We start from the raw sequence: 15,864 nt of genomic DNA on the forward strand, positions 1-15,864 counted from the left end.
GATGATCTTTTTTGCATTTGATATGAAATACATGTATAATTATGCTTTTCAACGGTAGAACAGGAACGTCATATCATCCCGTTAATATACATTTCCAATTGAATTTGATTTATTAATTGATTTATTGGGATGGTGGATCGTCTATTCTTTCTGTACCAGGATATTGCTGACGACATCCGATGACCAGAGTGGAATAGCCTCCATTAGAATGGCCTTCTATAACAACGCTACTGGTGACCTTCTATACGACGCAGGTATTGCAGCAACTGGAAACGTGACTAACGTAGGTTACACTTTATTTATGTTTTACAATCGTTATCTCAATGTAATTCTGTTTTCTCTGTATCATTTGCTAAAATATCAGTTTTGTGTTAACTATAATATATTATGGTTACGAGAATGGTCTTATTAGATATATTATGGTTACGGGTATGGTCTTTCGTGGGGCTAAAATAAACAACTTATCTGTAGATATATTATGGTTACGGGTATGGTCTTTCGTGGGGCTAAAATAAACAACTTATCTGTAGATATATTATGGTTACGGGTATGGTCTTTCGTGGGGCTAAAATAAACAACTTATCTGTAGATATATTATGGTTACGGGTATGGTCTTTCGTGGGGCTAAAATAAACAACTTATCTGTAGATATATTATGGTTACGGGTATGGTCTTTCGTGGGGCTAAAATAAACAACTTATCTGTAGATATATTATGGTTACGGGTATGGTCTGTCGTGAGGCTAAAATAAACAACTTATCTGTAGATATATTATGGTTACGGGTATGGTCTTTCGTGGGGCTAAAATAAACAACTTATCTGTAGATATATTATGGTTAAGGGTATGGTCTGTCGTGGGGCTACAATAAACAACTTATCTGTAGATGTATTATGGTTACGGGTATGGTCTTTCGTGGGGAAATAAACAACTTATCTATAGTTACGGGTATGGTCTTTCGTGGCTAAAATAAACAACTTATCTGTAGATGTATTATGGTTACGGGTATGGTCTTTCGTGGGGCTAAAATAAACAACTTATCTGTAGATATATTATGGTTACGGGTATGGTCTTTCGTGGGGCTAAAATAAACAACTTATCTGTAGATATATTATGGTTACGGGTATGGTCTTCGTACGGGGCTAAAATAAACAAACTTATCTGTAGATGTATTATGGTTACGGGTATGGTCTTTCGTGGGGCTAAAATAAACAACTTATCTGTAGATATATTATGGTTACGGGTATGGTCTTTCGTGGGGCTAAAATAAACAACTTATCTGTAGATATATTATGGTTACGGGTATGGTCTTTCGTATGGCTAAAATAAACAACTTATCTGTAGATATATTATGGTTACGGGTATGGTCTTTCGTGGGGCTAAAATAAACAACTTATCTGTAGATGTATTATGGTTACGGGTATGGTCTTTCGTGGGGCTAAAATAAACAACTTATCTGTAGATATATTATGGTTACGGGTATGGTCTTTCGTGGGGCTAAAATAAACAACTTATCTGTAGATATATTATGGTTACGGGTATGGTCTTTCGTGGGGCTAAAATAAACAACTTATCTGTAGATGTATTATGGTTACGGGTATGGTCTTTCGTGGGGCTAAAATAAACAACTTATCTGTAGATATATTATGGTTACGGGTATGGTAGATGTATTATGGTTACGGGTATGGTCTTTCGTGAGGCTACAATAAACAACTTATATGTAGATATATTATTGTTATCGACTGATACCTGCTGTTCAATCCTTTTAAATCATTTACACCAAACAGAATTTTGTTGAAATGAAATAATGTCGTGTTTCAATCATTCAGATAAGTTTTAAGATGAAAAAAATGTTGTATGAAAAAACTGGTGGAAAGAACTTAAAATAAAGATTAAAGGAGTTGATAAATATATTCACGTATTTCTAATTGTAATATTTATTTGTATGCATGTATACGTAGATATTTTGAAACAAAGGAATAATTTCTCAAACAGACTGATTTTTAAAGGAATGTTATTGATATTTTAGAGAACTTCGACAGAGTGTGAACAGACCGGCGATTGTTACTGCATAACGACGGGCACCTGCTTTTCATTTAGTTATGACATGTACTTCGATAACTGTTGGCTGAACATTAAAGACCTTGACTTGAGCACGCTTGTCGTCAGAATATCTCTGACGTCATACAATCTAGCGGCACTCACCACAACTGTAGAAATAATGGTTAGTTACTGATAAACACAGAGATGTGTTACCCATAATGGCCTTTCATCGCGAAATGCGATTTATTTGACCAGTGATTACAGGTTTTGGAATAATTACAGACTTCGGAATAATGCGGAGTTGTCTGACGGTCGATTAAGTTATATTATATAATCATGTAAGCTCAAAGATTTCAGTTTTATCTAGGATCATTATGCATTACAAATTACCTGTCCATTCCAAAACATGTAGTTTGGTTGTCGCTTAGAAGACTTATTTGCATGTTGTAGTGTATATTTATAAGGTTGTTCATTTAAAGAAAGTGTCGTTGATGGAAGTTACTTGAAAAATACCGTTCATGCAACAGTGAACAATAACAAACGAGTATTTCTTACTTTTTACATTTCTACAAATTGATCATAACAACATTTTAATTACAATGAGTTAGTTATTATGTTCTTTATGCTGTATGTAAGTCTGGGACATCCTAGAACTGATTGGATAATGTAACAGCCGAGCCAGATTTCGCGTTAATTAATGTTAAGTTCATTTGCTTTTTCAGATCACTTCCATCAATACATTGGACGGGATGTCATCCTGTAAGAACTGATATTTAAGCACATCATGACCTGCAGTTATCACTTTCGATAATTTATTAGTAAAATATCTATATAATACATAAATGTAGAAAATACATTGATTGCATAAATTCGAACAATATTTTATAATGTTTAATATCGTTTTATACATTCAATTTAAATATCTTGCATTGGCAAGAAGGCAGTACATGGGAAAGAAGTGTCCTTGGCCCCGCTTAAATATCCCGCTATACGATATATATTTACATATACATGATAAATTACTGGAGAGTAATACAGAGCAACCAAAATTAAGTCAAACATGAAAAAAACACATATTTCTGATAAGTGCAGAAAAATGAAGAAAAAATGGTGTGATTTTATTTTGAATTTTAATTAGCCGATTCATAAATTGCATATGTATGTTACATTTTGCGGTCTTGCAATATATAGATAGATAAAAATTCGCATGTGAACCCAAATAATTATGATTGTAACCAACAGGTCCAGGGGAGACACAAGTGGTCACGGTCGCTACCCTTTCCGCTGGCGGTATCTCTGCTATCGCTCTAGGTTTGTATCGCAATAATCTTCAAATGCATATATTTACTATATTTACACTTGCTAGGCTTGTTTACTATACGCAAGTACTAGCCGATTTTGTTAACCATAACTACATGGTAACATTGAACTTTGAACTCACGTATGAAAATGTTCTATGCAACGTACATTTTGTAAAGGGGCTACTTTGTTTTAAAGAAACACATGGCTTTGTTTACATTTTGACGCAACATTACGTGCATACTTTCATTTTTGTAAAAATGATGGATGTCAAATGTAAACATTACCTCTGTATGTATGTCCGTCCTACGACCGAGTCATTGGAATGGATGGGCGTGAGACCCTCTAACAAAGAACAGTTATACACATATCCCTTTGTCTTTGTTCCTTGAGAATTTACACGGTTGTATTATAAAACATGCAACGCTAGTAATCCACGTGTTAACAGTAATGCGTCACAACAAATACATTGTATCCATCGAACACAAATAAAGTTGTTCCATCTATCGATGGCGATGGATCTAAGCTTAGATTATATAATCACATGGCTCCCAAGGATGTAATATCGTCAAGTCAAACGACAATCTCAAACACATTGAGCTACTTGAACACTGGTGTTTTGACAACTTCGGCAAACTCCAGTGTGTAAGCGTGCGTCAGCTTCGCCTCGCAAATAACATTAACGGTCACCGAGTTCACACATGTGGCCGAGTACAAATACTTTATGTTTTTACGCTATATATTAACTTTTAGCAAATTTAAATATATCTTTAAAGTTCTGATCTGATTAAACAAAATTATCTCTGAAATTTCCTTTATTTGCCATGTTTACTTTATACTAAAATATTGAACTTTTTTGTCGTCGCGGATGAATAATTCTATCTTACGTGAAGAGTCATCATTCGGTTTTCAATTGAGTAAGCTCCTCCCACTTTTGACCGACTTTTATTGAATAATTACGTCACTTTCAAATGACGATTTTATTGCATAAAATATTAATAAAAAGTCGTGTGAGTATAAATATAGGAATTGTATTTCTATGTATGTTCTAGAAACCACTGAAAATAGTCATGATTCTAATATATATCATTTTTATAATACGATATAAATTGAATATTGAAACAGGTACGACATTTTTGTGTTTTATGAAAGATTCCCTGAATCAAAATAAATTATTTAAATCGCGACTTGGTGTAACTCATATATTCCTTGCTTTGCATTGGTGGTAAATTCTGTCCCAGTGACAAAATAAACCAATAAATTATATTTTTTCATCAAAATATTACCAAATCCTAATTTTACACATTTTCGTTTCAGTTATTATTCTCATTTTGGCGTTCATTATATTTGTGATATTTCTGCATAAGACTGGTCGTCTACAGAAAGTAAAGGAAAGAAGTATAGAGCGTATTAGATCTATCAGAGGAGGTGCTGACACAGGCTTGGTTGGCTACAAACAATGGCAGGTAAGTAGGACCACTTCTGACACACAGGCTTGGTTGGCTACAAACAATGGCAGGTAAGTAGGACCACTTCTGACACACGGGCTTGGTAGGCTACAAACAATGGCAGGTACATGTAAGTAGGACCACTTCTGACACACGGGCTTGGTAGGCTACAAACAATGGCAGGTAAGTAGGACCACTTCTGACACACGGGCTTGGTAGGCTACAAACAATGGCAGGTAAGTAGGACCACTTCTGACACACGGGCTTGGTAGGCTACAAACAATGGCAGGTAAGTAGGACCACTTCTGACACACGGGCTTGGTAGGCTACAAACAATGGCAGGTAAGTAGGACCACTTCTGACACACGGGCTTGGTAGGCTACAAACAATGGCAGGTAAGTAGGACCACTTCTGACACACAGGCTTGGTAGGCTACAAACAATGGCAGGTAAGTAGGACCACTTCTGACACACAGGCTTGGTAGGCTACAAACAATGGCAGGTAAGTAGGACCACTTCTGACACACGGGCTTGGTAGGCTACAAACAATGGCAGGTAAGTAGGACCACTTCTGACACACGGGCTTGGTAGGCTACAAACAATGGCAGGTACATGTAAGTAGGACCACTTCTGACACACGGGCTTGGTAGGCTACAAACAATGGCAGGTAAGTAGGACCACTTCTGACACACGGGCTTGGTAGGCTACAAACAATGGCAGGTAAGTAGGACCACTTCTGACACACGGGCTTGGTAGGCTACAAACAATGGCAGGTAAGTAGGACCACTTCTGACACACAGGCTTGGTAGGCTACAAACAATGGCAGGTAAGTAGGATCACTTCTGACACACGGGCTTGGTAGGCTACAAACAATGGCAGGTAAGTAGGACCACTTCTGACACACGGGCTTGGTAGGCTACAAACAATGGCAGGTAAGTAGGACCACTTCTGACACACGGGCTTGGTAGGCTACAAACAATGGCAGGTAAGTAGGATCACTTCTGACACACAGGCTTGGTTGGCTACAAACAATGGCAGGTAAGTAGGACCACTTCAGACACACGGGCTTGGTAGGCTACAAACAATGGCAGGTAAGTAGGACCACTTCAGACACACGGGCTTGGTAGGCTACAAACAATGGCAGGTAAGTAGGACCACTTCAGACACACGGGCTTGGTAGGCTACAAACAATGGCAGGTAAGTAGGGACACACTTGGTAGGCTACAAACAATGGCAGGTAAGTAGGACCACTTCGACACACGGGCTTGGTAGGCTACAAACAATGGCAGGTAAGTAGGACCACTTCAGACACACGGGCTTGGTAGGCTACAAACAATGGCAGGTAAGTAGGATCACTTCAGACACACGGGCTTGGTAGGCTACAAACAATGGCAGGTAAGTAGGATCACTTCAGACACACGGGCTTGGTAGGCTACAAACAATGGCAGGTAAGTAGGATCACTTCTGACACACGGGCTTGGTAGGCTACAAACAATGGCAGGTAAGTAGGACCACTTCTGACACACGGGCTTGGTAGGCTACAAACAATGGCAGGTAAGTAGGATCACTTCTGACACACGGGCTTGGTAGGCTACAAACAATGGCAGGTAAGTAGGACCACTTCTGACACACACGGGCTTGGTAGGCTACAAACAATGGCAGGTAAGTAGGACCACTTCTGACACACGGGCTTGGTAGGCTACAAACAATGGCAGGTAAGTAGGACCACTTCTGACACACGGGCTTGGTAGGCTACAAACAATGGCAGGTAAGTAGGACCACTTCTGACACACGGGCTTGGTAGGCTACAAACAATGGCAGGTAAGTAGGACCAATTCTGACACTGGTGACCTGGGCTATCTGTGACATTTATAGAGTTTCATACTAAAACTTGTTTTATTTGTGGATATTTAATTTGAGTCCCCTGTCTATATTTTATCTCCTGTTTATATTTTATCTGCATTAGACTATTTTTTCATAATACAAAACTGCTGATTTCGCGGTTGTTTTTTTTCGAATTCATAAACTAAACACAAATGCCTTTCAATATAAATGAGGAAGCTTTTCATCAACGGAAATACGCTTTTGCAATTATACTTTGATCACGAAAAACAATTGAACAGTGTATTATGTTATATAGGTGAGGTGGAGACTAACACCCACCATACTGTATCTACTGTTATACCGTTATAGACTGGTGGCTTCGCCGAGGAAGATATTTACCTGTACGGCACCACAAACTTTGATCAAGCTCCAAGCTGGACAATCCGATCGGACGACTTGGTGTTAGGAAAAATCATCGTCGTTGGCAAATTTGCAAGGATATTCGATGCCATATTACACACCGGCGGAAAAGAAAGAGCCGTCGTTGCAAAGACATTGAAAGGTAAAATATGTCTGTGTTGATACTTCAGAATGAAGTACGGTGGTAACATTAACATTCATATAATGATTCCAATGATTTTTTAAACATGATGTTTGTATCATTTTCTTTTAGCTATTCTATATACTATATCAGCCTTCATTACATGTATATATATATGTGTGTGTGTGTGTCTCACAGAAAACTTCACCGAAGATGATGCATTGCTGATGAATGCAAAAATTGGTTTCTTCGGAACTAAAGTAGGCCAGCATTCCTGTATTCTGGAATTTATCGGAGCTGTGACAGAGGACCCTAAAAGTAAGGACAATACTAAATAAACAGTTGATATTCAAAAGGCATTTCCTGAACCAAAATGTATTTTATAGTTGTAAAGTTTAGAAAGGTGACCTAATTTAAACTGATGAATCTAGATCTAATAGCAAAAAAACACCCACAAAAAACACAAAACAAAATGTAAATAGACTCATATAAACGTGTGAGATATCTTCAATATCTAACTGCCAGTTTAAAAAGAATTTAAAAAGACTAGACTAAGATCAGTTCTGACTGATATGTATACAAGAATGTTGTTTATATTCTGATTAAGGTATTAAAATTATGCTTTGAGAAGATATAATGTTTAAGTTATCTTAAGATATATAGTTTCAGTTCTTATAAAGAAATGGAGTTTGTGTAGTACGTGTAGAAACGTAGTAGAATATAACTTGGTTTTACATCGCTGCCACAGTGGGGCCAGTGATGGTGTTGGAGTACTGTGACAATGGTCCTTTGAATAAATGGCTACAAAGGAACAAGTCATCCGTTAACGAGACGCTAGTGGAAAATCTCTACCGATTTTCATATGATATAGTCCGTGGAATGGAGTATCTGGCTTCTAAAGACGTAAGTAAAGTGGTCTCCTAGTCTAGTCCTGATTCGAAAGGTGCAGGGTATCTGGTAGTTATATGAATGTGTATATTGTAGAATTCAAAATAAATGGGTACAATGTAGATTTATGCTGGTTTTTACATACTGAAATTCTGCACCATATATCAAATCATATTGCATTAAAATTGGTAAAGGTGGATAGGAAACCATATAGTCGGCGGCATGTTATAGCTCTCTTATATTGATATCTGGCCATCATGACATTTTATTTGATATTATCTAAGTAACGATCATGTTACACTGTATTGGAGCTTTTGAAAGCGTTTGCACTTAATGTTGACAATTGATTTCAAATCCAGAAGTGTTGCATAACGTCAGACTTAATACCTTTATTGTACAGATAATCCACATGCGTCTGGCGGCACGAAACATCCTTTTGACTGACCGTTTGGAAGCTAAGATATCTGGATTTGGGCCGAGACAAGGAGACGATGAAGAGGAGGAAGGTAAAAAGGTTCGTAAATTCTGGTTATCAAATTGGTTGTCCAAATTCTTTCCAAGCATCATGACATGTAACAAAAGTAGATGTATGATTTCTGTGGCTCCCTGGATGCAAACCATCCAGCATTTGAAACGAAATATAGACCTATAAATAAAGATTTGGCGAAGGAAATACATATGTAACCACCTGTTTCTTTTATTTTTCTGAAAGATCATCTGTCTGTTATGTAAATATCAGGATTCTGTTATATTGATTTTTAATTTCCTCTTGACTTTTTCATCAACATTACAAGCGCCATATTGAATATTATGTTACGTTTGCTTGACAAAACAAATAGATGTTGTGGATAATATTTATGTTATAAAGCACACAACTAGAATCTAAAACGTTACTGCATTTCCTGTAGGAACGTATACCTGTAAAGTGGATAGCCCCGGAATGTTTCAACAGTAACAAGTCGGCCTCGGAGAAGAGTGACGTCTGGTCGTACGGTATCGTCTTATGGGAAATCTTCACGCTAGGTAAGTCACTTATTTTCATAATGGCCTAATATATAACTACTGTCCATCTCTGGACCCATGGCTGGAAACCCATGTTGACATGTTCACAAGTTGCCAAGTATTGGCCTTAGGTTGTTATGACCGTAACTATTAACAGAACGTGATCATGAGGAGGTAACTAAATTATTTGCACGCCCTGTAGCTTGGATTTCCAAGCAATTCATGTCAAAACATTTCTTTATTGACAAATTCCCAATAATCAATAAATGACCTCAAAATGACATCGCACACCATTCGCTATAGACCACATAGTTTTCGCTAGACACCCGCGTAACTCGATTTTGAATATAACGCGAATAATTGCAAGGAACGTATATCTAAATGCACGATTGTCAGTAAAGCCCTTGAACGCGAAATTATGTATTTGCAACAAATTCTATATACGAAAAGAGTGGTCTACCGTACTTGATAATAGTATGTTAGCTACAGTATTTTACACGGCAGTTTTGTTTTAAACAGGTGAAACGCCTTACCCAGACGTACGAAGTCGAGAACTTCCGAGGTACATCAAGTCAGGAAAAAGGCTGCCGAAACCCGAATACAGTGATGACACGTACGTATGAAGTAACTATATATATATATATATAGGGTGTAACTGTACGCATGAAGTAACTATTGCAAATAGGTTGAAAAATTAAAGAATATGAATTTTGAAAAAAAAAAAACTATTGATATCTACAAAAAAAAAAAAAAAAAAACTATTGATATCTACAGTTATTTTGTGGTACATTTTGAAAAACTGTTTGAAAATTCTATAACTTGTAATATTTTTAAAGTTATATCTTGCTAAAGAGAAGTCATACAATTAAACTAGAAGGACAAAACTAAATGGGTACATGTAAAGAGAAGTCATACAATTAAACTAGAAGGACAAAACTAAATGGGTACATGTATAATCTGTAGTCGTAATGTTCCTATATAGGTCTTGACCCTTATCTAAAATATGTACCAATCTTTAAAGTGCCTATTTATTAAATTTTGTTATAGCAATAGTATTTAGGGCGTTTTCGTGTTTTATAGATATCTTGTAAAGTTTACCAATATCAAACAAATATTGTTGCTGTCCTTACAGACATTTTGGTCTGATGCTTAAAACTTGGAAGAAGGAGCCTAAAGCACGTCCGACCTTCATGGAAGCTCGACAAGAGATCGAGCATCTGTTCCGACAGTCATCGAACGACTTGTATTACTATGACGGACCCCAGTGAGAAGGGGTTTGGAGGACATTTGATAAAGACAGACCAATTCACCGTCAATTGTAATGACAGGCGCGAGGAGATATGTTATAACTGATGATACAATAAGATAAAAGTTTCTAGGACTTATCAGAACACATATGACCTAACATCAACGATCATAGTTCTAGTTAAAGGATACCGAACTTACGGACGATCATAGTTCTAGTTAAAGGATACCGAACTAAAAGACGATCGAACAGACGATCATAGTTCTAGTTAGAGGATATCGATCTAACAGACGATCATAGTTCTAGTTAAAGGATACCGAACTAACAGACGAACATAAATCTAGTTAAAGGATACCAAAGTTTTGTCAGAAAATTTAAAATATCAGGTATTTTTTTATAAACTTTCACTTATCAGACAGACGGTCATAGTTCAAGTTAAAGGATACCGAAGTTTTACCAGAAAACATATCAGGTATTTTTTGTAAACTTTCAAACCATATGATGGTCCTTGTTTATACGTCATGAAAGAAATGTTAGGTGGACTCTAGATGTAAGTATAATACTGTACAATAGATGATATACAATGTACATTACTTAGATGATTTTATTTAAATGCGAGTATATCAGAGAGAGACATGAGACGACTGTTTATTATGCAGATGTAGTGTAGAGATTTATGTAAAAACTATTTTATTTTTTGTGCGTAAGCAGTAGGCTCGAGTAAGGATTAATCCTCAACATATCGCTTTCTTTATTAATCTTTATATTTCTATTTATATCGTTTTGTATGATTTATGATATTGTCCGAACGGAAAGAGAAAAATAATGCCAAAAACTATAGAAAACAATCGAACTTGTATTTCCTGTAGCTGTAACCCGTATTTTGTAGGACACAATATTTGTGCTTGTATAGGTTTTTGTTTATATCAAAAGAGCGTTTGTTTGATGTTGAAGCCATTTGTAACTTTAGTCGCAAGATATACTTGCAAAATACTACTAACTGTATAAGATTTAAGTTTATAATTAGTTTTTATCATTGATGTTTTAATGGCCCGCCTCATGTGCACTGCCAAAGTTGTTAGTGCACTTGTTGCTAAGGGGAAGAACTCGGGTTTATGTATAAGCACAAACCCACTAAATTATAGTTTCGTGGTGTTTAGTTGACAACGTTTAGTTTTGTGATTAAATCTTCGATTGATACACCGTTACTAAGCACAATCTTATTACAATCTTGGTAATTCTGCACGGTTCACGTATTCCAGTATTGTAACGCTATACCCAAGTGACTTGTCACATGTAACATATCCACAGAACCTAGTTCTCTCCCTTGTGTCAAAAGCTCTGATTTTAATTATTTGTTAGCATGATGATACTTTACAAAAATGATAATTTGTAAAAATGTATACCCAGATAATTTATTGTGTATATAGTTTTATATATTCTTATCAACTGATTTATGTTGTTATGTATTATTTATGGTTTTCTTTAAAACTGTTTTTTATTCATATTTCAATACATGTTCATAAAACCACTGAATATTTGTGATAAGGCAAAAACAATCTCTAAGCTTACATAAATTCCATTTCCAAATACATTGTGCATCTAAGCACACTAATCCTCGATAATGAAACGCGTTTTACAAGGTCATTTGAAAGAAACTCGACAGGGAACAAATTAATGTAAAAAAAAATGCATACATACACACACGTTGACACGTGTCGTACAATCTACGACAAAGGATTCATAAGTCCTAATATATTCTTTAGTAATAATAATACAATCAGTCACCTTAACAGATGAAATGTATTCCAATCTCATCTATATACAGAAACATTCTGAAAGAAGTACTATAAATGCTCTTTACTATAAATGTAACTTTTGATTTTCGTTCTGACCGCAAAATAAATATATAAATAAATATAAATAAATCTTTATATATATATATCTTTGGATCTCAGAACTTTCTAGACTTCTAATTTGATGAAGTTCATAACTTTTTAGGGATATTACGCCATAGTCTGTCATTGTTTGTTTTACGGACCCTGAAAGATACAGATTGTATGACTTTGATAGCATACACTGTTCATGTAATGCAATTTGATTCGTGTTAAAACGAAAGTTAAAAGTGCATTTGTCAATCATAATATAATCTATTCATCATGTCTTAAGATATATATTTGCCATAAATTCCAATCTCACCATATCAAAGCGAATTTTGATATGTATCTCAGAACTACAAAGTACGTATCACGTCAATACTACCATGAAAACTGAAAGTTTGGCAGCATTGCCAATAGTCATGATATTTATATCTAATGTACAGTCATATTTGTATCTGTTTGAATAAAGTCATATTCCATTCAAATACACTGTGTTATCTGTTAATCTTTTTTACCATTAAAGGCCCATTACCTTTCCGGAGCAAAACATAAAGATTTCCTAAAAATCATTAATACCATCAGAAAACATGTACCGATGGCATTATAAGATGAGGTAACAGCACCATACATATGCAATATATTTCCTGCGTAATATATGATAACAGTGGAGAGTCATTTGGTTGTTTTACCGTCTGACGCAGTTCATACATGTGATAGTTAACGACCCGCGTTATGAAAATTAATATTTTATTCATTTTAATCAAATTTTAAGAAGGTGATGGTTAGTTTTGACGGTAAGTTAATAACTTTTTGCGACTCTACATAATTATCGATCTCGTTTTACATTCCTATTTTAAAAATTAAAAGCTGTTTTCATCACTTTCATCATTAATAGCAATTTTGAATTCATAATATATAAAGAACAAACTGATTAGATTTACCAAATTTTAAACGATGTGAAGTTCTACATCAGTTAATTTCTTGAAACATGACATTCCTGAAGACGTTGAATGATCAACTTTTTCATGCCAAGATACCACATCAATGTCTACCAGGGCTGCCTCTATTGCAGCATTAAATCTGTTTAAAGTGATCAGGTTTTTATCAATATGCCAACGACTTGTCGTTTGTTTGACGGCGTACTTCATGTTCAGAGTAGAATACGTCTATCCTAAAGATATCGTTTCTCGCGCGCTTAAAATGTCGGGCTTTCTAAAATACAGAAATAAAAGAAAGTCAAAATAATCCGCATTGATCAAGTTAAGGCGTTTTAAAACCCTATCAATGCTTTATATTCATACCTAGCTGACGACGAAAACGATAAGTACTTCAAATATGTATATATGAATCTTCTGGTTGATTGCCGATTCGCAACGGTATCATTTTTCGCGCACCTCACACAAAAATATGTCTACGTTTACTCACACACAATTGTCCTTGTATGTATTTTTTAAGGTACTATCACAAAGAATTTTGTGATAAATTTTAAAGTGCTTTGAACTTGCGTTAATAGTTGCTAAATTTTAACATCAGTTATCAGTTAATACTATTGTGTGTAATTTGACATTCCTAAGGTTATATTCTTGATCATATTTACGTTTGTGACATTTGAGATAAAACCCCATATGTGTGATAACTACATGTATATCCTCTGGCAATTTACTTTGATACCTTTTCTGAAAGATTTTAAGTTCCATTCTATTACGTAACCGGATTAATGTCACGGCCATCCTAATTGCCTAAAGGACACTGACCACGGCTGATTAATCTGCCAATGAGCGATATCTGTCAATCATAATTCTGTAATTTTATTGTATGTACATTATTTAAGCATGAAATATTTTATTTGTAAGCAGTTAGGTCTCCGACTTTGTACGGAACACAACGGCTATATTCTGGACACTCCAGAATAGCCATCCGTCAAGTCAAAGTTATCATCATTAAATTCCAAAGTTCAACTTCAACATTTTCTTTCGTCATCTTTACATCGTGACAAAACGTGCGGAAGTTTCCGTATGTTAGTACTGTCATCTTCGATTTCTATAAATCACTCTCGGTCAATTATCTGTCATTGAAACGAATTGATATATCCTCAGTAATTCAAAACATTTAATTATTTTTAATATTTATCTTGAAGTTAAATGAACAGTTCAAACTTTCCAATAATGGTTAAAGTGTAAAGTTTTAAGCTTTATTTAGATGGCTGGCTTGTTTGTTTAGTTTTACTTCCTATCAACTGTCCCACATGGGATTCGAACTCCCGATCCAGAGGTGGAGGGCTCCACTTAGTCACTTAACATTCAAATGATACACCATAGACATAGACAGTACTTCATTCGGAAGAGTAAAATAATATAATTATTAAAAAAAAACTTTTTGGAGTAGCATTTCATGAATTTTGCAAAGTTCTATAATTCTTTTGCATTTTGACATCGAAAAGTTGTATATTAATATATATATATTTGGATTTTTTGAAATAATTGCTTTTCATTATTTTTACGGATCTTAACGTTATATGGACATTTTAAAACAGAATGAAATTCATATTTAGCATAAAATTATGTACTTCAAATGTATCCCGCCCTCCATGTCAAATCTTTTTAATGACTTTGTTGTATCCTGTACATGGACATGCCACAAACTACTCATCTATTAACCTCATCAGTAAGTAATTTTTTGTGGATCTTTAATTTCGCATGAATTCCGTCTTTTGCAAATTACAGAGTGTAGCTCCTTTTTTGATGAATATTTTGTGGCAATAGAATCTGGTCAAGCGTACTGAATATTTACGTTCCGCTGCGGTCACTGAGAATGATACACTGATTCACGTATACATAACGGTCAAATATTTTTAAAAGTGGAAGTTGTGCGGTTCTATGAAATCTAATGGGATTATCGTATTGACAAAATAACATGTATAAAAAATATTATCGCATAAACATGAACTATATTCAGAATTGATGGCTGTTCGTCAAAAGATACAATCGTAATGGGTAATATAACTGTTACCAGTTTGGACATACAAGTTGATATGAAGCCCATCCGGGCTATTCAATGTCAAATTACTTGGCCAAAAATTTAAGGATGTGTGGGTCATATTGTTATTTTAGAGTTCAAATTTCCGTATTTTATATCGATCGTTTGTGTATTTGATGGACTGTTCCATTAATTTTAATAATTTCAATGGTTGGGACATGATTTATATATCAACGTCCTTCTTTGCTCCTTACCACTGAATTTTGGGGTGTTGTCTTTAACGTTAGGTTAAAACAAAGCCCATGTGTAGCCTAATTCATATCGAAATATGTCTGCAATCATCTTTGGCATTTCCTCTTTGCTATGAGGCCACATATATTATTCTCTTTTCTTGGTCTACATGCATTGCAATTAGCGTTTTTCAATACAGAAGGTAACTCAACACTATGGAAATACAAATAAATTCAAAACACACTAACCTGACATCGGAAAACCGGCAATTGTTGGTCCGTAAATTGGTGTGCTACAACATCATGCGACTCATTGTGTCTCCTGCAATGCAAAACATCGGCGTCGTTGGCGTCCGGAAAATGATTTCGGTGCGATAACTTGATTATTTATTGTCCGATTTCAACCAAATTTGGTATATTGCTTTATATCAATGAGATCTCAGATTACTTTAATTTGATAATGGTCAAAATCTGTCAATATTTGCAAGAG

The 15,864-nt window shown here is 35.4% G+C and overlaps 1 protein-coding gene across 1 annotated transcript in view; it reads left to right on the forward strand.

Moving 5' to 3' along the window:
* The window catches only part of LOC138315020 (uncharacterized), a 45,253-nt gene extending 32,600 nt beyond the window's left edge, over positions 1–12,653 (forward strand). Inside the window, exons 11-22 of the mRNA XM_069255735.1 lie at positions 160–283; positions 2,028–2,222; positions 2,764–2,800; positions 3,284–3,352; positions 4,658–4,806; positions 6,981–7,173; positions 7,351–7,470; positions 7,901–8,055; positions 8,441–8,554; positions 8,949–9,063; positions 9,562–9,655; positions 10,175–12,653. Of these exons, the coding sequence (XP_069111836.1) occupies positions 160–283; positions 2,028–2,222; positions 2,764–2,800; positions 3,284–3,352; positions 4,658–4,806; positions 6,981–7,173; positions 7,351–7,470; positions 7,901–8,055; positions 8,441–8,554; positions 8,949–9,063; positions 9,562–9,655; positions 10,175–10,310 (1,501 nt within the window). The 3' untranslated portion in view covers positions 10,311–12,653. The remainder of the gene's footprint in view (positions 1–159; positions 284–2,027; positions 2,223–2,763; positions 2,801–3,283; positions 3,353–4,657; positions 4,807–6,980; positions 7,174–7,350; positions 7,471–7,900; positions 8,056–8,440; positions 8,555–8,948; positions 9,064–9,561; positions 9,656–10,174) is intronic.
* The last annotated feature ends 3,211 nt before the right edge of the window (positions 12,654–15,864 follow it).

Source organism: Argopecten irradians, chromosome 2 (genome assembly GCF_041381155.1).
Source record: "Argopecten irradians isolate NY chromosome 2, Ai_NY, whole genome shotgun sequence".
NCBI classification, from domain to species: Eukaryota; Metazoa; Mollusca; class Bivalvia; order Pectinida; family Pectinidae; genus Argopecten; species Argopecten irradians.